Source organism: Alnus glutinosa, chromosome 2 (assembly GCF_958979055.1).
Source record: "Alnus glutinosa chromosome 2, dhAlnGlut1.1, whole genome shotgun sequence".
Taxonomy (NCBI): domain Eukaryota; kingdom Viridiplantae; phylum Streptophyta; class Magnoliopsida; order Fagales; family Betulaceae; genus Alnus; species Alnus glutinosa.
The window spans coordinates 761,364-786,687 of NC_084887.1; the positions used below are offsets into that span (position 1 = coordinate 761,364).

Sequence of the window (25,324 nt, forward strand, 5' to 3'; positions counted from 1 at the left end):
TTTTTTAGAATGTTTACAAAAGTAATGTTCCACATTAGAAAAAAAAAAAATAACAATCTACACACCACTTCCACTCGATTTGAGCCATATGTGGGTTGCAGTCACCGGTTGGCAAGCTGGGTTGGTGTGATTAGAGCTGGCTCGATATATTTTGAGGATTAAGACAACAAGTTTAAGCGATACATTTTTTATTTTTATTTTTAAATATTCATTAAATAATATTTATTTTAATATTAATATTATATTTTTATTTAAAAATTATTCTTCTCGCCTTTTGGAATAAAAAATTATTGATTAAAGTTTTGATATTAAAGTTTTTCTAACATTTCATTTTCAATTGAGAATATGAGTCATATGACAAAAATTTCACTTTCTTGTGACATTGTTAATCTTAGCCCTTAGGTAAGATTTTATCAATAAAATAAATTTAAAAAATAAAACAATAAAACCTGATTTGTCAAAGAAATTATTTGAAATTTACTCTATGATAGGATTATCAAACACTTTCAACCTCCACAAGAAAAGATAAATTAGTTCTTCTTAATTATAATTTTTTTTTCTTCCTAAAATCAAATAAAAAAAATTAATGTAAGTGATTGATTGAGTTTTTGGTAACTAAAATTTTTTTTTTTTCTTTTAATCACTAATCAGATATGGAATGATTTTAATTCCTTGAATGGTGAGTTGTTGGAAAATAATGAAATTGTAGAAGAATAAAATAATTCAAATTTGAATAAGACTTGAATAGGGAAATAAAGAAAAATAAAATAAAATTGGAAACATATAAAGAGAAGAGTTTATAATTGAATAAAATATTTCAAAAAACTTTTATTCTTCTTTGCATTTAATTTTTTTTCCCCGGTTTTATTTTGAACATTGGACTTGTGTAGCATAATTTCTATCTTTTTAACATTTAAAATAAAGAGACATAATAGATACATATATATTTTTTGTACATCTCATAAATAAATTATATATTATTAACATTAAATGTTAAAACAATACATATCTCTTGCTGCTCAATGCTCATCCAAAAAATTTAAAAAATGAAAAAAAAAAAAATGGCTCATCCCATAATAAGGCCCAAAAAATTTCTATCCACAACGTAATTGAATATAATTATTATTTTTATTATCTCCATTATTCTCAAAAATATAACATTCAAAGTTGAAGAATGAGTTTTATTCAATAATGTTTTTAATATTATTTAATAATACTATTAATTTTTTAATACTTATTTTGAAAATGGAATGTTGCAGAATTAAATGGTATTAATGCTTTTCTAATTACTTATTACTCTAGAATTAAGAGCCTTAATTAAAAAAATATTAACTATAATTAAACCTTTACATGCATGTTTTCTTTTCCCTCGAGAAATTTCTTGGAAGTTACAAATTGGAATGCAGTGCGTCTATATATAATACCTATTCAATTCAAATGTGTCCAGTCCCAGAGGAAGACCGACGACCCATTCAACTCAAAGTCCCAAACAAATTAAGAGTACTGGCTGGGCGCGCGCACCGAAGCTGTCCTCCGGTTTCTGAGTTCCGACCGAAAAACTAAGGTAATTTAAATGTCTGCCAAAGCCAAAGAAATCGAGAAATCTGTGTGTGTTTGCAAATTCTTTCTTTCTATGCATATATATATATATATAATGCAGATGATCAGGTTAAGATCTCATGTACATGTTTTAGCTGTTTTAGCTAATTACAACAGTACCTTTCTGGCATCTTCATTTGGAGCGCTAGCCCTTCCGAAACCAAACAGGTCTAGTACGTACTCTTGGTATATCATATCATCCTCATCCTACCGCAGGTCCGATCCTCAGACTGTCAGACATGTCATTAATTAGGCGGTTGCATGTTTGGGTTGTTGACTTTTTTTTTGCCGGCGCGATCGATGTTAACGTTGCCGGCCAATTATTAATATTTTGTTTTCAAGATTTGATGATATATATATATATATATATATATATATATATATATATATATATATATATATATATATATATATATATATATATATATATATATATATATATATATATCGATTATTTCAGTTGTGTATATATATATATGATTGGTATCTTTTTTAATCGTTCGATCAGGTGGCAGATTCCCTTTCTTTTTGATAAGAAACGTGTCGGTTCCAACAAGTTCCATATCAGCAAGCAGGAAGCCTGTAATTATGGAGGAAAATAGAGTTCAACTGCTAAGCTCAGTTGATGATTTATATGGAGGAGTTCGTGTAAACGTGAAGGATCCTATGGATTCTAACGCCTTTTCTACTTCGCTTCAAGCTTCAATATCACAATGGAAGCAACAGGTACGTAGGATATATATATATTAATCTTATCGGCGTTATTAAAATGTTTTTTTATTATTATTATTATTATTATTGTTGAAAAATAATTTCGGTTAGAAAATATTTTTTTATTTTGTATTTTTCTTGTACGAAAAATCATCAAACATTTTTTTTTTTATATTTTTATCCAATCATTTTAATCTATAAATATCAACTTTTATTCCCAATATTAATATAGCACAACTAAAATATCAACTTAAAAATTATGTTTAATTTAAATATACATATATTAACTAATAATGATCTTATATTTTCAAGTTGAGAGAGCCATCAAATAAATAACATCCAATAGTACATTCAAACTTCCAATAAACGTACTGCATGGCTATTTTTGTTTGTTTATTTGCAACCTTGAAAATTGTTTGAATCTTTTTTTTCGATGTTCGGCTCATATAGAAAATAGTCAAATATTTTTTATATTTTTATATAATTTGGGAAGCTGTGAGAAAGATAGAGACGACAAAAAGGATATTCAGAGAAAGAGTGTGTGAGAATATAAGACCTTCGATGGTGGGATTGGAATCTAGTACAATTGGCTGTAAGGGTGTACATGCGGGACGGTTATTAATCACTAAACGTATAACTGCAACTGGATAACTGCTTGGACTGATTGCGGTTATCGATTATGAGGATTGAGGAAAGTAGTTAATAATTGGATAACCAATGACCGATTTTATAATTTTTTTTTTGTCACACATATATAACTAATTAAAGGAACGACAATTGAAAGATTAAGGGGGTGTTCCGTAAAAATTGTTGAGTTATTTTTTTTTTTTTGAATAGTAGTAACTAGTGAAAAGTGATTGATGTGATATAAAGTAGAAATAATTTGTATGAAAAAATGAAAAAAAAAATTGTATTGTAATGATTTTTTTTATTTGAACAGTAATAAAAAAAAATAGTTCTATAGTATAAAAAGTGAAAAAAAAAAAAAAAATTAAAATATTTTGAAGTTTATTTTTTAAAAAAGTGAAATAGTGGAGAATGAGTCGAATGACAAACACCCCCTTAAATGCTAGAAAGTTTTGTTAGAACTATTTTGTTTTAAATAACTAATATGTTCAACCTCTAAATCTGGCTATGTGGCTACCATCCACGATCCTTATTTTTTGTGCTTATATTAGTGCAGATTAGATGTCATTAATTGGTGCTTCTTTCAAAGAACCATTGAAGAAATTTTATCTGCCCTCGTGGTGAATTATTATTATTAGATAAAACTTCACTTACTATTTTTGATTTTTCATCACTTTTGAAATTATAATTTTAAATTTTAAAAAGTGTCAATTTAACATATTTATCTTTTAATTTTTTTTTGAAAAAAATTACAATTTAGCCCTCCAAACTACCAATTATTTTACGGATAGCTCTCTAAACTACTAACACTTGGATTCTAGCCCCCCAAACTACCAAAACCTTTGAAAAAAAACCTATTTTGGTGAAATATGATCATAATACCCCTGTCACGTGTCATTTTATTAAAAAAATTAAATTAAAAAAAAAAAACTAAAATATTAAAAAACTAAAATTTTATTTTACATTTTTTTTTAATCTTTTCTCCAAATAAAAATATTAACTCATTTAAAAAATAAAAAAAGAAATTTATTGAGGGTGGCTTGCGAGCCACCCCCGGCCACTGGGGGTAGACACGCGGCCACCCCCGGCCCCTGGGCCAGAGGTGGTGCTGGGGTTGGCTCGTAGGCCACCCCCTTCCCAAACACTATTTTTTAAAAAAAATAAAAAATAAAAAATAAAATTTAGTTTTTAGTTTTTAATTTTTTTTTTTAATTTTTTTTTTGTTTTTTAATTTTTTAATTGAAAAATATACGTGGCAGGGGTATTATGGACATATTTCGCTAAAATTGGCATTTTTCAAAGGTTTTGATAGTTTGGAGGGTCAGATTTCAAGCATTGGTAGTTCGGGGGCCATCCGCAGAATGACTGGTAGTTTAAGAGGCTAAATTATTATTTTACCATTTTCTTTCTATTTCACTATTACGTTATGATTTTCTGTTAAATCTTATCAAAATTTTCAAAATACATTTTTTTTTTTGTTTAAAAGAAAATTCAAAGATTAATCAAGCATGCGTACCTTTTCAAATTCCATTAAATCCTGACCAATGCGTAAACTTTTGTAATTTTTTTGACATCTTACTGTTAGGATTTAACGAAAATTCTAACAGATATAGGGTTAAATTGAAGTAAAAATTAAAAGATGAATACATCCACTAAATTGACACTCTTGAAAATTAATCGGTATGATTGTAAAAGTGAAAAAAGATAAAAAAGAATAAGTAAAGTTTTCGCTTATTATTATTATGTTTAGAAGAACATTTTCTTATCATTATTAAGTAAAATGGGCATTATGTCCTAGCATGCAATTCATTAAAATGGGCATTAGGTCCTAGCATATGCAATTCATTAAATTAGCCAATTACAAAATAACTAAAATAATGCAACAATTTATGGCTTAAAAAAAAAAAAAAAAAGGTGTTTTGAATTTTTATTAATTAAAAGAGGTTTCCGGTTAATAACGGATTTTCAATAACAGCCCGTTGTGATTAGCTGCAATCGACCTATCGGTTGATGTTATTTAAAAATGAATAATCGCTTAAACTGGTTGATGTTGTGGTTAGGAGCAGGGGCGGAGCCAAACTTTGGCTTGGGGGGACCTGACCCCCCAGCCAAAGGTTTCCCACCCTCCCCGAAAGAAAGAAAGAAAAAAAAAAAAAAAAAAAAAAAAAAAAAAAAAAATTACCCCTAGTTTTTATTTATTTATTTTCAATTTGGCCCCCCAAAGCTTAAAACTTGGCTCCGCCCTTGATTAGAAGGGAATAATCGTAACCGTTTGTGAACTTCTAATTGGTTGTCTATATTACTTGCTATTTGGATAAACAATTATTGATTGTCCTTATGGAATCCACTTACCCGATCGATCAAGTATTCCGATAGCACGGGACCTGCTCAAGTAAGTAGGCTCCATAAAAGCTCTCTCATTATTGCCTACCTGGAGGTGTAGGAAAGCGACGTAAAAGGTTTATGCATGCAGATGAAAAACGTAAATCATTTTACGCATAGTGAAAGTTACTTTTCTTGGTCAACAAAAAATATCATGATGTTGATCAATATTTTACATCACGACAAACGCTAAAAGATAAGAAAACATTTTTTCCATAAAATATTTTAATTTGAAAGTTGCTGCTACGTTCTATTTTGTTATGAATTTCGAATATAATTTGCAGGGGAAGACGGGCGTCTGGATCAAATTGCCCATCGAACAAGCAAATCTTGTTGAAGCTGCAGTTAAGGTAAACACATTTCCAACTTAGACCAGATGCTGGGTTAGCTTCAGAAAAGCTTACTTTGAATTTGAAATTGTACGTGTAGTTATGGGTGTACAGTCTTTCCGAATCCCGCTTCATAATCTTGTTCTGCTAATTTTACAGGAAGGATTTCGGTATCACCATGCTGAAGCAGATTACTTAATGCTTGTATATTGGATTCCTGAAACTATTGATACTTTTCCTGCAAATGCTTCACGTCGAGTGGGTATTGGTGCTTTTGTCATGAACAGTCAGAGACAGGTATTTCCCACAGTTTTCGTACGTATTAAACCCACCATTTGAGTATTCACTATGAAAGTTGTGAATTTCAACTATTGACTTTCCTTCGTATCCCGAATGCCACCGTCTTTATCACCATAACACGATAATGGAATTAATGAATTGGTGCTGTATTTCTCACTGCATCAAAAAATGTAAATCAAGTGTTCGATATCTATACACAAAGAGAAGACCTTTATAATATCCTGTTGTAACTGCATTGCTTTGTGGAGGAGCATCAGTATCGGGGGTGAGTTGGTGATAACGGTTGAATCTTGATTGCTGGAGTTAGTGAGAAATGAGAATGGTTGAGGCGTGATTCCTCGAGGTATTCACGCTAACAAGCATCAACATTTGCTGTGCCACATTATACCGTACGTTGCCGTCACTACATCTCTATCACTAATAATGGTTAAAATATTAAATAATTGATTAAATTTTCCTCTTCCTATCAGTTTAAACTTTTGAGATAAGTGATTATTTAATAGGATATCCCAAAAACTTAAGCTAATATGAAAAAGTAAATTTAATCATTTAATTAATACTTTAATACTCACCCTCGTGAGTGGGATTCGGCAACACGTAAACTATTTTAATTAAAATGATGGGTAAATGATGAAGACAAGGTTTTAACTTATAATCTTTGCTCTGATATCATGTTAAATTATTACTTATCATAAAATTTCAAGCTGATAAGAATATGTGAATTTAATTAATACTTTAACAATAATAACAATATATGCAATAGTACATCACCACCATTATCATTGTGGTTGTCTCTACCAAATAATACACTAATTCTTAATAAAATTCAAATTTTGACCATCATCAGTGTAGTTTGGCCCCCAAAGATAAATTTCTGGCTCTGTGGTCTTCTGGTTTGAATAGTTGAAATTAATAATGTTAAATATTGTAAGAAAAGTACACTCTGTGGATCAAATGGTTGTTTTCATTTGTGTCTCAAGTACACTCTATGTACACTCATGGTCTTCTGGCTCTTTTTATTTTTTTTGTGTGTGGAAAATAAACCTGCTCCAGTGTATATATTTGGTTTGACAATTTCAATTTCTTTAATACCAGAAATGTGATGGCTTGATATATCTGACTACTGAAATTGATGTTATCGTATGATAGGTGCTTGTAGTTATGGAGAATAGTGGCATATTCAAAGGAACAGGTGTTTGGAAGTTCCCTACTGGGGTTGTTAATGAAGTGAGTACATTATGAGTGCGGTTCTTTATCCAATTCTTTAATTAGAACATCTTAGGAAAGTGTTTCATCTTGAATTGAAATTTTGCATCCACAGGGTGAGGATATTTGTACAGCTGCAGTTAGGGAAGTCAAAGAAGAGACAGGAGTAAGTAAAAAGTGTGCAATTGGTTGAATCAAATGAATATGACATTTACATACATGTGGGTTTACGCATGCCAATGAAAATCTAAGACCATTCCTTATATTTTGTTTCAGATTGATACAGAATTCGTTGAAGTTTTAGCATTTAGGTACGAAATTTTCTCAGTATTATCCCTCTCACAATGCATTTGCACATATTGTTGTTTTAGATTAGTCAACAGAAAATCTTCCCTGTAAAAGCTAGTTTTACTAATGTTGCATTCTGAAGATTTATAGCAACTTGTTACACTAAGCTAGTGTTATTACATCGATAATTTTCAATATAATTTGCATGCTCCTCAGTCTCCTTTTTTATTTTGGCCCTCATCACAGGGAAAGCCACAAGTCATTCTTTAGCAAATCAGATTTGTTCTTTGTTTGCATGTTGCAACCACGCTCCTTTGACATCCAGAAGCAGAATCAGGAGGTTGAAGCAGCCCAGGTACTTTTTTTTTTTTTTTTTCCCAATAACACTACAATGCTTGTTTTGCTTTCAGTAAAGTTACATCAACTTGGATTAGGGTTTTGACTTTTGAGTATAAAATTGCATTAGTTTTGTTAATCAAACAGATGTTGGGCAAGTCACACTGGAAATAGGCATAAAATGTTTCAAACTTTTGTCAATCGATCCTACATTCCTACTAGCTGCTACCTTTGGATTAACTCTTCCAAAATCATACTAGCTGGGTGAAAGACCATGAGCTAAAGTAATCAGTTTGCAGTTCGTATTTGATGAAAGAAATGAATTTAAGGAACAGTCAGTTATGTCTAAAGAAATTGTCACAGCATCCGTATTAAAGCATTTCAGTAACATGTTTTTCTTCCAGCATGTGCTGAAATCAGGGTCTGGTTGATAAGTCCAATTGGGAACTTTTTAACCAGGACTTGTGAATTGATGCTTAGAACTTATATTGAAGTAATGGAAAAGTAGGGAAGTTTGACTCAAATAGGGCCTCCTAAATTACTGAAATATAAAACAAGGTTTCCTTATGTTCATTTTTCTTTTTTATTCTCTAGTGGATGCCAGTTGAGGACTATGCAGCCCAACCTTTTATCCGAGAACACGAGCAATTCAATTATATTGCCAAGATATGCTTAACAAAGTTAGATAAGGACTATGCTGGTTTTTCTCGAATATCTGTAGCTTCATTTTCTGGCAAAACAAATTCCCTGTACTACAGCAATCTTGGCAATCAGCAGTACTAGAAAGGTTTGCACCACCATACTTCTGACAATCAGTAGTAGAAAGGCTGATGTAACACCATATAGCTGTGACAATAAGGCCTGTTATTCATTCAAAAATAAAAAAGGGTTAAATTCTCAAAAATGTATCAAACTATCGGTCATTTTGAGAAAAGTATACTGAACTTTCAAACATTTTAAACTGGAGTATCATTTTCCAAACGTCTCACCTGTTAAATCCTGCCAAAATTTCCAAAATACCTCTAAAAATATATATTTTTTTTAAAAAAAAAATTAATTTTTTTGAAGATTCAGGCATGTGTATTTTTACAAATTTCATTAAATTGTGACTAACAACTAACTCCTAGCATTTTTTTTTCCTAAAAAAAAAAATAGGGTACTTTGAAAATTTTAGCAGGATTTAACAGCAATTCCTAACGAAATATCGAATGTACGTTATACTTTGTCTAGATTTCTTTACCACTTGATATGATTATTCTAAAAAGCATATATACGATTTCTTAACCAAATCGAATGTTAAGACCCATTCTATGTTTCGTTATGCCATTTATTTTGCAATGTTCAAAAGGGAGTACTCCGTACCTTAAATTGGAGTCCATGCTGCAGATACAACATATATGAAGAATTCAAAGACAACTCTGCTTTGCAAGACTTTAGGATTTTAGGTCAAGATTGAGAAATGAATGATTAATACAAGGAAAAACTTTCAGTTAGAATTGCCATAGAATCAAATGCATTTATAAAAAAATATGGCTTTCTTTCTTTGATAGTTTATACAGGTAGATAATTTTATTTCAATTAGTGGATCATTTACCCTTTATCCTAACAATATTTTGATTAGAGAAAGTTTTTAACTAAAATAATAATAATAAAAAAATAGAGAAACTTATTAGTATCACAACAAGGAATCTACCAAGAGTAAGGCTTGTGTCTTATATCCTACGTGCACACGAAGACGCAAACGAAAAGTGTTACATTAGTAATTGGAAATACGTAGCACTCTCAATTTGCGTCTTGTGCAGGGCTAGCTCTTCCTCTAAGCTAGTTAGGCGGTCACCTAAAGCCCTTAGGAGAAAAAGGCCCCCAATATTTGTAATAGTATAAATACAAAAAAAAAAAAAAAAAAAAGATTTGTAAAAAACTAAAAGGGGCTCTATTACAGTACACATCTTTCCTCTGAGAGACTCTTAACTCCCATGGAAAAACCAACAGTGAAAGAAACATTTTGCCAAAAAAAAAATTAAAAACCTGATTTATCTCTATAACACTTTTAAAATTAAATAATTATATTTACTTACCTTGCAATGTTATTCATAGTGTTATCGAACCAATTACCTGGTAATTGATTGAATTCACAAATGATCAGAATATACCATAGCGGAAAGCAGAATCAAATAATCTAAGATTTCTAACAATAAAACTTGAAACATAACATGTATCATCAATTATAGACTCAGAGCATCCAAACAAACATTTTTATCACAACAACATATAACTACTCACTAAACCCACCTTACAATGCGAACCATTCACTTGGCATCTTCATCTCAGAAAATTTCTCACCTTACTTTTTGGCAACATGCTAGACTACAAAACATCGATGTGTTTTACAGTGTAAAAGAAATAATTGCATAAGTCTACGATTTGGTAAATAGATCATTACAAAGCTGATTTATGCAATGAGCCTTGAGTTACTGTCCATTATGCTCAATTTATTACACATGTATTTTTTCAAAAATTGATATGTGTTGTCTCCGTTAAGATGTCATCTAAAAATTTAAGTTTATTTTGAAGAGGGTGACATATTCTCAGTGACAACCACTAATGTTTTAATGCTGAGAAACCATGTTTATATATATACCCATTCCTGGTAAAGTTGACACTGTTCTGAGGGGCCCGTGATACACTACCAGTACCTCGGATATTGCCGCATACTGTCATATAGTAGCACTCCAACCGAGTCCGACCTCGGGTGGCCCACGTTACTACCAAAGCCGTAATGGTGACCATATCTGTATATGGTGCGCCGGTCACAAGGAATCGTTGGATCTAAAGCCAAACGTAAAAATAAATCTATTTGAATATGGGGTTAAGCTTGTATAATTGTAAGTCCATAGCCATTATACTGCACGTACCATTATACCATGTTATACGATGCAAATACTATCCATTTACTTTAAAAAATCATATACACAAATTTATCCACTTGAAACAATTTAAATATGTTATAAGATCAGTAGACTCATGACATATTATTTTGAAAAGTAATGTATGCTCAGTCCTCTGACATATCGCACGTTAAAGTGAAATCAGCTCCGTAAGCATTTAGTTACCTCAATCGCTCATCCACAAACTCAGATATCTTGAACTTCCGCTAGTGCGAAATATATCCTAATATTAAACATAATACATCGAGAGTTATATTATATGCACATAAAAACTCTAATAACAATGTAAAGATTCTAATCTATCATTAAAATCCTAATAATCTATTTTTGGTTACTGTCAAATGTTCGATTTTGAGTTTGAGGGTTCGACTAACAAGGGTCAAATGTTTGGTCAAAACAATGAATGTTTGATTGGTACCAAAATGCACGAAAAACTCAAAACTTCAACTCATGCCACATTCTTGCTTAATTAAAGTTCATAATCACTCTATAAAATATAGTAACCCACATTAACCTCATAAAACATAAAAAACAACGACAAGTTTATAATTTCTTGGAAAATATAATTCCCCCATGCATGACAAATCACAACCTCAACATAGCATATTAGGACTTACAAAATGCTTGATAAACAACAAGGTGAGTGAATAATTATTGTGAAAAGCGGACTTGAGGTTCAAAAGACCTCATGGAGGATGTAATCACTCAAAATACCTTCTTTTTTTTTTTTTCTTTCTAGAACCTCTCTCTCACTAGGTCTAGGGTTTGCTTTGCTGAAATGCAAGAATGAAGGATGACGGTTCAAGGTTGTGGTGTGTTGTTTATAAGCATGGGGAAGGGATAAGGTTGGCTGATATGTGCGGGGGTGTTACAAGATGATTGAAAAGGTAGAGTGCTTTTCAAGTGTGATCAAACGTTTGGAAAAACGATAGAAATATGCACATTACCAAAAAGCAAAACACATTTTATGTTCTTAATATTAATTTATTAATATTTGTTAGAAATATGCATTGAACATTTGAACATGAAAAACTTTAAAAATAGACAAAATAATTAAATGTAAAAAGGAATTTCTAAACAAATTTAGTACTAGCCATATAATAACATTGAATCTCAATATATATATATTAAAAAATATTTTAATATAAAAAATACCTCATATAAAATTTTCGCCTTTATTCCTCACAATACATGAAGCCGCCGCCGGCCCTTGTCTTGAACACGACAAAAATCCAACCTGGATCTCAACCTGGCTCGAGTACGTTAAAACCAAAAAGGTTATGACTTTTTGTATTTTGAATGAAACCTTTTTAAAATAAGGCAGATGCCACCTCCCACTTTATGAAAAAAATTAATTTAATTAATTAATTACCAGCTGATTACGCCCACAGACTGGGTTTGGTTTTGGCCAAAAAAAAAAATGAAACGTTGAGAGATAGATTACATTTTATTTCTACGTGTTCTTATCTACATCCTAAAATGAAATAATATTAAAAAAAATAATGATAATTACACCGTTGATTTTTTAAGTTGACTTAAATTAAGAATCACTCATTGTGGTACAAAAAGTTCATGAAGGGTCATTGTGGTAAATTATAATTACGAATCACTCCATAAACCCGTTTTTCGTTCACCAAGTTAACAGAATCCGTTAGTTTGCCACGTCACATAAATTGTGAGACAACCTCTAAATATTATTTCTATTGTAATCTACTAATAAACTTTATTTATTTGGTGGACGGAAAACAGGTTTAGAGAGTGATTTGTAGTTATAGTACCCCATAAAGTGATTTATAATTTAAAATAACTCCATAGACCAATAGTGCAATTATCCCTTAAAAAAAAAATTTGTTTTTTCATAAAGAATAAGTCACCAAAAACTCGTTTTATATTTAAGAACATGTAAAAAGTAGGGTCGGTAAATGCTGACTTCATCATTAATTATAAATAATTTATTTATTTTTATATTATGACCTTTGACATCAGCAACAGCAAGGCACAGCCCATGCCTTTGAGAGAGTCTATATTTAATATTGCTAATGACTTATATGAAAAGGTAGATATATCTCTATATAGATATTAAATGTAAGTGATGTTTGCTGATTAAGATCCACTAATATTTTTTAAGATAATTTCCAGGGTAAACTGATTATTTTAATCATAATTTTCAAAATAAAAATTTGGATTTGATCATCATATCAATATTTATTACATGTGAGAAACAATGGCTTAAAAAAAATGTAAAAATGTTTTTAAAGATTTCGAATGTTAGTGCGACAAAATCTTTTAATTCAAAAGTAATAATCAAGAGTTTTACTTAATAAACAATGATATATGACTATGTTACTTTATAGTATATGATTATGATTTTATAGAACTTTATATTTTGTGATATAAGAACCTTATGCTTGTGATCTTTGATAAATGAAATATTCAGATTTTTTGTTCACAAAAAAAAAAAAAAAAAATCAATGATATAGATGATAAGTAAATCTTTTTTTAGTCTTGGGTTAGGGCATCAAGCATATTGTTTTTTTAGTGACTTGGAACACTCCTGCAGCATATAAAAAAGTTAATTGCCTAATTTTTCAAGGATAGTTTTGCAGAATTCAATTTATTATATTACCATTTGTTATTAGAACACGTGATTATCATATTATTTTTTAAAAAAATATGTTAGAAATGTGTATTTTAAGAACATATGTTACCTGTTCTATAAATACATGTAAGAATCATATGCTCTAAAGACTAATGTCAATTTATAAACTTAAATTAAAGAAATTTTCTTCATCTAATTTGGAAAAAAACTTTGATCTTTTTAAAGCTGAACCATGATATATATTGAATAAATAGAATTATTAATGTTTTATTGTTAATTTAAAGAATAATATTACTTAATTAGAGGTGAAAAGACGGTTTACGGTTAACGGTTAATAGGCGGTTATTCACTGTCCGCCTTTTTACACTCATCTATGATAAGTATTTTACGTTGTTGACATGACTTATTTTAAAAGACTTTCTTTTTGTTTATTTTAACTGACTGACGTAGAAAATTACTTAAAATATATCATGTAATCGATAAATAATGCATGTAAGAAATAGATATAAACCGACTGCATAACGTGGTTTAAGTGGCTTGCTAGTCGCTTTCTGTTATCTTTTATCTTAAGTGGCTAAAGAAGGGTGGCCTAACTGGTGCAGGTAATATCTTCCTCTTTTCATGCCACGAACCTTATATAAGCACGTGTATTGAGAAATGAGAAGCCACAGGTCAGTTGGGAGGTTTCCGAGAGCCAATTCCTCAGGTGAAATCACTTCGCACGGCGCACGCTCTTAACTCCTGGCGATGGCTCTCGCGCGAGGCAAATGGGTCAAGGTCTGTTCCTCATCTTCTTCTTTGGTCTTGCTCATGCATCAACATATCTTTTGCTTTGTTGGGCCGAATCTAAGTCTCAGATGATGACCTTTCCTAATCACATTTTGAATTGTACATTAGCAGCCCAAGATTTGAACTTTTGTTTTCTCCTTTCGAATTCGTGGAGAAAGAAGTTTGTTAAGCTTTGAATCGGGAGTTCGTATGTTTAATTATATCTTTACTGTTCTGTTGGCTAATTAATAGAGGTTCAATAGAAAATAAGAAACAAGAAAGTCTGGCTGCAAGCAGAGCCACACATTTCGCATCTAATTTCTAATATCCATTAGGGATTCATTTCCTGATCTGAATTCATTTTCATATTCCCCCTATTCCTGTTTTTCTTTAGCAATAACATAATCTTCTTGTACATTTTACTGGATTGCTGCATTCTTTTCCTTCAATAACAGATGTGATATACCTACACCAGGCTTGGTCACATAGAGATATACCTAGACCCTTTTGGGCAAGGCAAATGGGTCAAGGTCTATTATCACATATGGCCACAGACCACAGTTTTCGTCACTGATGATTGTTGGCCAGATGAATGACAAGGCTTTGTCATTGTCATATTTTTTAAAAAAAGGTTGTCCAATTTGTTCTTTGCATTTGTAAACTTGTGTGATAAAGCTTTGTCCTTGTCATATTTAACATGAAGTCTATTGTTTGCATTTGCTAACTTATATCAGCTTGATCAACATGGTACTGGGCCTGGGGCAAGGAGCTCTCATGCCATTGCCATAGTAGGACAAAAGGCCTATGTTTTTGGGGGTGAATTCGCGCCACGTGTCCCGGTCGATAACAAGATCCATGTCTTTGACCTTGAAACCCTAACATGGTCTGTTGCCGATGCTACTGGGGATGTACCGCCACCACGTGTCGGTGTCACAATGGTACCCATTGGGAAAACCATTTATGTATTTGGTGGTAGGGATGTTGAACATAATGAGCTCAATGAGCTCTACTCTTTTGACACGCTTACAAACAAATGGACCCAACTCTCCACCGGGCCCGCTCATCGGAGCTACCATTCTACGACTGCCGATGATCGCCATGTGTACGTCTTTGGTGGGTGTGGCGTGGAGGGCCGGCTTAACGATCTATGGGCCTATGATGTAGTTGATCACAAGTGGGTCAAATATCCATCCCCTGGGGACAAGATCAAGGGAAGAGGTGGGCCTGGGCTGGCTGTGGCCCAAGGAAAAATATGGGTTGTGTATGGCTTTGCTGGAATGGAAATGGATGATGTACACTACTTTGATCCAGCCCGTGAAGAATGGGCCCAAGTGGAGACTACGGGTGAAAAACCTACAGCCCGAAGCGTATTTTCTACCGTTGGGATTGGAAAATACATATTTATACATGGTGGGGAAATAGACCCTAGTGACCAAGGTCACATGGGTGCCGGGCAATTCGCCCCTGAGGTTTATGTATTGGACACTGAGTTGTTGGTATGGAAAAGGTGGGACGATGGGCCGAATTCGGGCGATCATCCCGGGCCTCGCGGTTGGTGTGCATTCACCGGTGGTAAGCGGGACGGCAAGGAGGGACTTTTGGTGTATGGTGGCAATTCACCAAGTAATGACAGGCTTGATGACATTTTCTTTTTCACTCCTCAGTTAGAGGCAGATGATAAATAAGCATAAGCACATGCACAACATAATGATTTCATGATGGGTGTATGTATGGTGGTCATGAGAGAATGAAACTAAGATTGTATGGTATGTGCTTAATGTGGTTACGCGACCTAGGCTTGGCTTTTTATGTTGGAATAAGGTGATGGGTGTATGTGTATGGTGGTCATGAGAGAATGAAACTGAGATTGTATGGTATGTACTTAATGTGGTTATGTGACCTAGGCTTGGCTTTTTATGTTGGAATAAGGTAATTAATATGTTGGCTTTAGACATCAGGGGATTTGGTTGTTTTAAGTATGGTGTTTATGTCCCATCGAATGAATGAAGAAAACAAACTTTTGGTGTCAGTGGCACAAAGCTGTTATTGATTTTGGTCCATCTCTACCTCCCTCCAATGAATGCTCAGTTGATATTGTTTTGTTTATTCAGTTCAACCGATTGACCAAAATAAGGCCTGTTAAACCTAAAAGAACTCTAGGATTAAGTAATAAATTAATAATTGAGATTGGAACGGTTAAATACTTAATTGGTAGTCCGCAACACTTGTCCAACCTAAGAATGGTAGCTAGGTTCGGTCGAATTACAATGAATGATTCATCAGCCTTGCTCTCTTAAACAAATATTAGGAGCATTCATGCATAAACACTCCTTTTAACAATCAAAATTGAGTTCAAACTTTGCACAATTAAGTGCCAATCAAATTGATTACGTAAAGGAGCTTGAATGACATATCAAAATGGTTAGAATACTAATTATTAAATGATTAAATTAATTAAATTTTTTAATCCGTTTAAGCTTTAGAACAATTAGTAATTTAACATGACATCAAAGGGACTCTAACCTTGCAGTTTACCAAAATTTCAGTTAAATGCTTTACTTATTAAGAAGGAGTTTGAGTCTACACGTGAAGGAGAATGCTAATATATTAATTAAATGCTTAAATTCACCACTTTTTTTTATCAACATGATTTAACAAAATCTGATTTGCAAACTCTCTAGCAGCAAACTAAATAAAGAAAAAGGAAAAAGATTAATAAGATGCAAATGATACATTATTCAATATCAAAAGACTTGTTTCCTTATCTATAAAAAAAAAAAAAAAGACTTGTTTCCTTATTCTTAGATCTGAATGATGATGCATACGTAGGAAAAAATCTAAAGCACCCTAAAGAGCACTTGCTTTTGCTTCAAAATAAGTTTATTACTACACTTTTACTTTATTATGTGGGTGATAATTCGTGTTTACGAGTTAGATTCGGGTCATGTCAAAATATGTATATAAGACTATATATGCCAACTCTAACTTAACTCCGGTTAGACCTTTCAACCTTAACTTGATCATTATTTTAATGTAAAAATTATTTTTCTTTCTTCTCTTTCTTTTAACATTTATTTGAAAGAATATTTAAATGATATAGAAAAAGAACGAGAGAAGCTATTGTGAAGTTTATTTCAATAAAAAAACAAAAAGTAGTTTGATTTATTAAATTTAAGAAAAATATAAGGAAAGTTGCTGTTTGGAGAAGGGTAAACACTGCGGCTGTGAGAGTGAGAGAGGCACATCTCTCTTCCAAACGAGACCTGAGAAATGCTGTAAAACCTTGCTCGGACTGATTGAAGTGTATGTGCTTCATGCATTCCGGAAGGGATCCTGTTTGTTATATAAACAGACACGAGAAGTCTTTTTATTTTCTGATATTGGTCCGAAGTCTCCATTAATGGCGCTCTCAGGGACCGGATGAGGTGTCTGCTTCTTCTTCATTCACGAGAAGAACTTGCTGCATTACTTCCATAACTGTATTGGGTAGCTCTATCTGATTGCAATTTCAAAGAATATAGTAACCAAATAAATAAGAAACGAAAAAACAATGGGCAAAATGACAGACCATCTGAAAGTCAAAGGTTGTCTAGGCTGGGAAGGTTGAGAGGGAAACGGATAGAAAACCAGTGAAAAAGTTAGGTAGTTTAGCAGCCTTGGCGTCTACCCCATCTGAAAGTCAGAGAAGTTCCCATAATTGGTGCTGGAGAGAAAAGATGGTTAAGCTGTTTGAGTTGCTAAACCTTAGACTATTTCAGGGTTGGCTGGCAAGAATGGAGGGTATAGAGGCAAGAAGACATAGTAGTTGCTTCAGACTTACAGCTATTTGTCTGCTTTTTTACGGCTGAACGGCTATTATATATGAGACTCAGGATTCATATTGATTTTGGAGCAAAATTTCATGATTGATAACAATCCAATTCACCAAGAAGAAACTCTTAAGCTTTTATTTGCCTACGAAGTTGTATGGCTATACGCTTGATTGCTTCTTCTTCCTCCGCCACCTTGTTTGCACCATCTTCATTCAGCCATGAGACTGAGACTACACCAACAAGAAAGCTTTTCGGAACCTGGGTTTGTCAGAACAATTCAAGATTTCATCAAAACAAGCATTTTGAGCTCAAAGCTTCAAATATGCAACCGTTAAATGCTGTGACTTTGCAGGCTGGTGAGTTTTTGTACATCTACTTTAACATGAATAATTGCTTCTTCATGTTGGTCCTGGATCATGTGCTCTTCTCTAAATGAATAACAATGTGTTTGATATAATGTTTTTTTGCATTGGAAAATCATGGATTTTCATAAAACAAGATAGAGGGTTACCCTTAAATGCCAGGTAAATTGGATATTTAATGAATGATTGTTTTCCTTGATTTGTTAAAGCCTACTTGTGGAAATTTTCTGATTTTCTTAATGTCAGCAAAGAGTTTGGTTTTGGAAAGTTATTTGATAATGGTTAGGAAGAAAAAGGAACGGCTCCGTTCTAGTCCAAAAATCTTCTTGTGTTCAACATTGGACCCAAATCACCCTGCTTCCAATCACAATTGTATGCTTTTTATTTTTGAGGTTAATGCAGTGTGCTATTGATATTCTTCTTGGTTAATTGTCAATATGCTCATGCGAATTGGCTAGTTCTGAGATTGAAACGGATTTATGGTTTAGGTGCACCTGTAAGTTCTCTAGCTACAGAACGTGTTGAGAAGCCAGCTCAAGAAGAGTACATTCCTTTCTTAGAAACAGAGAAAGAAGAGCCTACTCTCAGCATTGTTGTTGTTGGGGCTTCAGGGGACCTTGCTAGGAGGAAGATCTTCCCTGCACTATTTGCTCTTTTTATTGAAGATCGTTTGCCGGAGGTTCAATTCTATGATGCTTTCTTAAATCTTTTGCAAGATATGCCTCACATTTAATTTATTTAACAACCGAGTATCTATTTTTTTTTTTTCCTATTTATTACTTCAGAATTTTACAATTTTTGGCTATGGACGGAGTATTATGACTGATGAGGAGCTGAGGAATATGATCAGCAAAACCCTGACTTGCAGAGTTGACAAGAGGTGCTATTTTATTGTATTGTATTTGAAATTATCTTCATATGGTATGGTTTAACCAATTATGTTTTCCATTTTGTGCTGATTACTCTAATTTTGAGGGATTACAGGGAGAATTGTGATGAGAAGATGGCTGCATTCTTAAAAAAGTGTTTTTACTATTCCGGTCAATATAGCTCTGAGGAGCATTTCTTGGAATTGGACAACAAGCTGAAAGAAAAAGAGGTACCGTATATGCCTTGTTTATAGAGAGTAAGATATCTAGGATTCCATCTTCAATGCTTTTCTTGCGAACTGTGATAATATATCAAAAATATATCTAGGATTTGATAGTTATAGACAATGATGATCTCTCATTATCATGTTTTTAGCTCTTGTATGTCCATATACTCAACATTTAGCTTCTTTTAGGCTGGAAGACTATCAAATAGGCTGTTTTACCTAGCAATACCACCAAACATGTTTGTGGATGTGGCAAGATGTGCCAAACGTCGTGCTTCTTCAGAAAACGGGTGGATTCGAGTCATTGTTGAAAAACCCTTTGGTCGAGACACAGAGTCATCCAGGGAGCTGACCCGAGGCTTAAAACAATATTTGAGTGAGGACCAAATATTCAGGTATCTACTTTTCTGCATTTTGGTTCATTGAGGCAGATTCTAAGACACACACAGCTTTGACATTGTTAATCTTTGTACAGAATTGACCATCACATGGGTGAGGAGCTCGTAGAAAATCTCTTGGTGCTTCGCTTTTCAAATCTGGTTTTTGAGCCTTTATGGTCTAGGAATTACATCCGCAATGTACAGTTGATTTTTTCAGAAGATTTTGGGACACAGGGACAAGGCAGGTTAGTTCAATATCTTCCTTCTACTATTCTAGTCATTTAACGCCATTCCTTTCATCATATGACTAACAGTTTTTGACACGACTTATGAATCTAATACGAAATTAACGGGTTAGGGTTGAGGGGTCTCATCCGTTTAATTAAAAAGGTCGGATATACAGTCTTATACCTATGTCTCGACATAACCCAAACCCAACACACGAATACGAACCGGCACCCCTTCCCAAAATCTCTCACTCTTATAGATAAAAATATTTCCTCACTGTGCTAGTTTTTTATCCAGGTACTTCGATAACTATGGTATCATCCGGGATATAATGCAAAATCATCTTCTGCAAATACTAGCACTGTTTGCCATGGACACACCAGTCAGCTTAGATGCTGAGGACATTAGGAATGAGAAGGTATAGAAACATATCTTTCAAAAATGATCTCTACTGTCTGTCCATCAATATCAACACTTCTGAATATTCCATTTGCCTTAAAGAAAAACTCTAGTCCATCAGATGATCATATTGTAATGACTAATGTTATGATCATGGCCTTGAAACAGGTTAAGGTTTTGCGTTCCATGAAACCTGTTCAGCTTGAAGATGTGGTTGTAGGTCAATATAAGGGTGATTGTGATGGCAATACATGTTATCCCTCTTATACTGATGACATGACTGTATCAAAGAATAGCCTTACGCCAACTTTTGCAGCAGCCACTCTCTTTATAAACAATTCACGATGGGATGGAGTTCCATTCCTGATGATAGCCGGCAAGGCTCTCCATTCAAAGCGGTAGGTAAAACAATTCTTTTTTATGCACTTGCATACTGTTGAGAGTAATCAATAAAATGACCAAATTTGTTGTTGCAATGAAATTACAGGGCAGAAATTAGAGTTCAATTCAGACATGTTCCTGGCAACTTGTACAATCGGAAGTTTGGAAATTCTTTGGATCAAGCTGGAAATGAGCTTGTGATTCGCATACAACCTGATGAAGCTATATATCTGAAGATCAACAACAAGGTCCCTGGTCTTGGAATGAGATTGGATCGCAGTGACCTTAATTTGCTGTACAAAGCCAGGTAATAAATGACAACTAAATACGTTTGACTTTAGGTACAAATCTGTTATCTGCCCCACCCATATTATATGTTTTTATATAATGCAGATATGGTATCATAGATATATATCTTTTATCTCAGTAGGTTTTTGCAAATCAGAAGTAGAAAAATAGAGCAAACAATCACAAGATTTATGCAAATTCAACTTATGAAACAATGTTTGCTTTTCTACTACTCCCTTTCAATGTAATTATGAGCTGCTACTGATAAGACTTGGGTTATGAAGGTATCCAAGAGAGATACCAGATGCATATGAGAGGCTGCTCATTGATGCAATAGAAGGAGAGCGACGGTTGTTCATTAGAAGTGATGAGCTAGATGCAGCTTGGGCAGTATTCACACCATTGTTGAAGGAATTAGAAGAGAAGAAGGTTGCTCCAGAGCTGTACACATATGGTAGCGGTGGGCCAGTTGGAGTGCATTATCTTGCTGCAAAGCATAATGTTCGCTGGGGCGATTTTGGTTATGAGGACTAATGAGTAGTGGCGATCTGTTGCCTTCGAGGATCTTAAATTTGATGGTGGTGATACCATTCATGTATTCAAAGCCTTTTTCTTTCATTTTTCTATATATGTACAACGTTTTTAGTTAATTTATCATGTAAACTTATATATTAAAAAAAAAAAAAAGATTGTAAATTTGGATTCTGAACATGTGAAGGTACAATGTACAAACCAGGTGTAATACATTGAAATGAAAGAATAAGAGTTCATTTGGCCTACGATTTTGCAAGCCAAAAGTACGATTTTAAACAAAATCATGAAAAATCGATTGTTTGGAAATACATTTTTAAGAAATTGTAATTTGAAAATGTAGAAAAAAAAAAATTGTGCATTTCAAATAACTTTCTAAAGGGTGTACGTGTTTTTAAATATGAACAATTTTAAAGTTTAAAAATCGCGATTTTATTAAACGCTTAACTACGCTTTTAAAAATCACATTTTTTTATAGTATTATTTTTTAAATCGTACATTTTAAAACCGTAAATCTGAACCAACTCAAGTATTATCTTGTTTTAATGGCATTCTCTTTCGAAATGGTAGGATTGTTGGTCACTGTGGAAAGGCGTTCAATGGATATTTTGACACACCCCTGATCATGATGATGGAAAGGCATCTTGTTTGATAAACCATTGCTGAATTCTTGTACTTGCCAACTGATTTCCTCAGGGAAATAAAATTGAATTCAACCACTTTCCAGGAGTTAATTCTTCTTTTCCATGCACATTTCTGATAGGTTATCCAATTAATCTTAGCTTTTAGTCTTGGACTTTACTAAGAATCCGATCAAACTGTATGTGTTCAAGAAAGGATCATGTATATGCATCGGTTTAGTAATATCTGATATGATTAGCTTACTTAATACAAAATTAGAGGATTATGATTCGGGTCAAATGGGTCAACCCGATTAAATACAATTAATAAGCGGGTCAAATTCATGTCAACTAGCATAACCTGTATAGTCAAATTACACTTTTACCCTTAAAAACCCTAGGTCAATTAATTATGGTTATGGATATCAATTATCAAATTGATTTTGTTGTGAATCTAGTTGTGATTGTGTGTATAATTTATGCCTCTCAGATATGAACAGGTCAGATAAAATATTTGTATCAATTCAACCTATTTATTTTAAACAGATTGAAATAGGTAATGTTCATGCAAACCTAACACTATTTGTTTATTAAACGAGTTATGTAAGTCATATCGTGTCACCCGTTTAGTTAAACATATTGTATAACGATTCAGAGAAAACGCTAGCCATATTTGCGCCATCGCTCTAATAAAAGCTTTCTATACTAACTTATAAAACTCAGCCTCACCTATGAACGAATGTGAGACTTAACACTCATGAGTGCTTTTATAAATCACTCACTATATATGAGCTACTCATCTTCTCAATATAAGACTGAGGTGTTACATATCGTGTAAGGGTTGTTGAGGGATTTGACACAATTAATTAAATGAAGCGTGTTCGTGTCGGCCCATATGATTGAATACTCATGACCATCGATGGTGGTAGTTGATCTAGTGGCATTCTAGCTAACTCCTAGTGGTTTGATGGGTGGAAGGTCCCTGAGTCGAATCTCGAAATATGAAGCGCTTGCTGTTTTCCACCATCTAGGCCTCTTCTTATCGTTCTCAACGGACATGTGCTACTATAATCACATCAAGATAGAGTAGCCACTCTGATCGCCCCCTCTACCCTTTTGAAATAAAATATACATAAATGTATACTCATGATTCGATACAACATGAACCCAACCTATAAATCCGAATTCCCAACCCTTATTTATATATCATACTGACATTTAAAACAAGGAAAATAAAATATGCACCTCAATTAGGAAGCAATCATGTGTACATTGTACAGATTACATAGAACATGACAACTAAATTAATGGCACCTATACAAGACATAAACATCATGACAAATGGGCCCAAGCAAATATGACTCTTATTTCTTTTTTCCTCCACAAGTAAATTGTTGTATCAAGAAAAGAAAAAAAAATAAAATCTCTCACATGGAAATTAAATTGAGCTGCATGGCAATGGAACTTATATATGCATGTGGCGCCAGGGTGTCACCTCATGCATGGTACCCACCAATCATAGCACCAGAACCCCCACACAAAAACTAAAAAACACCATGGCCAATCTCCCACCATCCACTCCTCCAGCCCCATTACTATCGGCCGTTTGATCTCCCACAGTATCACCCGCGGGTGCATCAGCCTCTGAAGGGGCCTCAGCCTTAGCCTTAGCCTTATCCTTAGGTGAAGCCTTCGGTGCAGGTGCTGTCGGTGCCACCTTAAACAACTCCCTAGGCAACAAAACCTTGTCAATCTTATACACAACTAGTGGCTCCTCATCCTTCACCGTCCCCGTTATCTTCACCGTCACAACCTTCGTCTTTAACGTCACCTCCTCGCCGTCATTTTGCACGGTGAAGTCGTACTTGTTGGCTCCGTCTGTGGCCAGCGTGTTCACGACGCCGTTACTGGACTTCAACATTTGCATGGACTGGTACACGGGGATGCCGTGATATAACAGCAGCGACACCTTCTGGGGAGCCGTTAAGTTCTTGTACTTTGGCGTGAAACCATTGATGACGGTGTCGGTCGGGCAGAACACCGTTAATCCTCCGTCGATGCTCTCTTGGAATGTCTTGTCGGCTCCCGAGGATATGAGCAAGTCGGCGAAGGCTTTGCAGCCTTGCTTGGACAGGATAGCTGTTAAATTCAGATCGCTTGGTCCTGCCGTTGGTGCTTCAGCTTCAGCCGACGTTAAAACCTGATCATTGTTTTCATTTGCAAATTCTTAGCTTAATATTCGATGGGTTTAAATTATATAATAAGTTTTGAAAAATATTCTGGAAATTAAAGAGTTTTTATTACCTGACTGATTTGTAAGACAGAGATATTGTACGGAGTCTCGTGAACAGCCTTCACATAAACAGCATCAAGGTTGCCACCATTGTCCGCAGCACCAAACCCAACTTTGCCGCCTTTAAGGTCGGTGATGTTGACGTAGCCTGAGGATCCAGGGGCGGCGCCGGTGGCTTGGTACATGGTGGCAGTCAAGGCAGTACCATTCGTGATCTGGTGAAGTTTTTTGGAACCAAAGTAGTCAACTAGGACGTGGAGGGAGAGCACGTTTTTTATGGTGGAGAGAGAGAGGTGCTTGGAGAGGAGGGATGACATGGCGGCATTGTCCACGGCGAGGACAGTGATGGTCAGGCGGCGGTTGATCTCAGAGGCGAGGTGGGTGAGGGTGAGGTAGTGGTTGAATGTCGAGAATTCGGGATTTTTGGCGAGTATGGTCGTGATATTGTGCGCATGGCTGGTGGAGGATAAGAATAACAAGAAGAGTACTGGGAGGACAAGCACGGCGGTGAGAGGTGGCGCTTGCCTCATTGCGGTGGACGGAGACTTGTAGAGAAGTTTGAAGTACTACTGGAGTGGGAAGGAGAAAGAAGGTGGTGTGACTTAAGTAAGGGTATAGGAGCAATTTGTTGCATGATAGAATATGCTAGCTAGCTTGGCATTAGGTTGGATGGGGTCCATTAACAGTGTGTCTTATGGTCACAGATTATTGATAATATTTTATGAATATTTAATTTGGGAAACGTTTTTTATTCTAGAAGAAAGAAAACCACTTTGGAAAATCTAGCTTGATTGCACTTGCAAAACCCACTATAGATCCATCTTTTACAACTAAAAGTTTA

The 25,324-nt window shown here is 34.0% G+C and overlaps 4 protein-coding genes and 1 long non-coding RNA gene across 7 annotated transcripts; 3 read left to right on the top strand and 2 right to left on the bottom strand.

Annotated features, from left to right (window-relative positions):
- Positions 1-1,427: 1,427 nt before the first annotated feature.
- On the top strand, positions 1,428-8,682 carry LOC133860643 (nudix hydrolase 2-like). Of its 3 annotated transcripts, none has more exons than XM_062296215.1 (9): positions 1,428-1,564; positions 2,108-2,325; positions 5,604-5,669; positions 5,808-5,945; positions 7,098-7,175; positions 7,270-7,320; positions 7,431-7,465; positions 7,689-7,797; positions 8,373-8,682. In XM_062296215.1, exons 2-9 carry the CDS (start codon positions 2,188-2,190, stop codon positions 8,559-8,561), a joined length of 804 nt encoding a protein of 267 aa, XP_062152199.1. In that variant the 5' UTR covers positions 1,428-1,564; positions 2,108-2,187; the 3' UTR covers positions 8,562-8,682. The 3 variants fall into 3 exon arrangements, with proteins under 3 accessions (XP_062152199.1, XP_062152201.1, XP_062152200.1); XM_062296217.1 differs by lacking the exon at positions 8,373-8,682 and adding an exon at positions 7,926-8,329; XM_062296216.1 differs by lacking the exon at positions 1,428-1,564 and adding an exon at positions 1,725-1,767.
- On the bottom strand, positions 8,615-10,661 carry LOC133860644 (uncharacterized). Its single transcript, XR_009898896.1, has 4 exons — positions 10,475-10,661; positions 9,857-9,893; positions 9,141-9,209; positions 8,615-8,639 (listed from the first exon to the last, which is right to left on the bottom strand). It is a non-coding gene; the product is annotated as an uncharacterized LOC133860644 (long non-coding RNA).
- Positions 10,662-13,943: 3,282 nt separating this feature from the next.
- Positions 13,944-16,122, top strand: LOC133860642 (thiohydroximate-O-sulfate sulfur/sulfate-lyase (nitrile-forming) NSP5). Its single transcript, XM_062296214.1, has 2 exons — positions 13,944-14,102; positions 14,828-16,122. The coding sequence occupies exons 1-2, from the start codon at positions 14,073-14,075 to the stop codon at positions 15,776-15,778; spliced, it is 981 nt and encodes a 326-aa protein (XP_062152198.1). The 5' UTR covers positions 13,944-14,072; the 3' UTR covers positions 15,779-16,122.
- A 1,113-nt stretch (positions 16,123-17,235) lies between these two features.
- Positions 17,236-21,816, top strand: LOC133860641 (glucose-6-phosphate 1-dehydrogenase, chloroplastic-like). The gene is made up of 10 exons (XM_062296213.1): positions 17,236-18,261; positions 18,756-18,946; positions 19,053-19,147; positions 19,252-19,366; positions 19,553-19,758; positions 19,839-19,988; positions 20,269-20,389; positions 20,539-20,768; positions 20,858-21,058; positions 21,324-21,816. The coding sequence occupies exons 1-10, from the start codon at positions 18,060-18,062 to the stop codon at positions 21,571-21,573; spliced, it is 1,761 nt and encodes a 586-aa protein (XP_062152197.1). The 5' UTR covers positions 17,236-18,059; the 3' UTR covers positions 21,574-21,816.
- Positions 21,817-23,407: 1,591 nt separating this feature from the next.
- LOC133860960 (fasciclin-like arabinogalactan protein 2) lies at positions 23,408-25,089 on the bottom strand. Its single transcript, XM_062296645.1, has 2 exons — positions 24,495-25,089; positions 23,408-24,390 (listed from the first exon to the last, which is right to left on the bottom strand). The coding sequence occupies exons 1-2, from the start codon at positions 25,011-25,013 to the stop codon at positions 23,707-23,709; spliced, it is 1,203 nt and encodes a 400-aa protein (XP_062152629.1). The 5' UTR covers positions 25,014-25,089; the 3' UTR covers positions 23,408-23,706.
- Between the last annotated feature and the right edge of the window lie 235 nt (positions 25,090-25,324).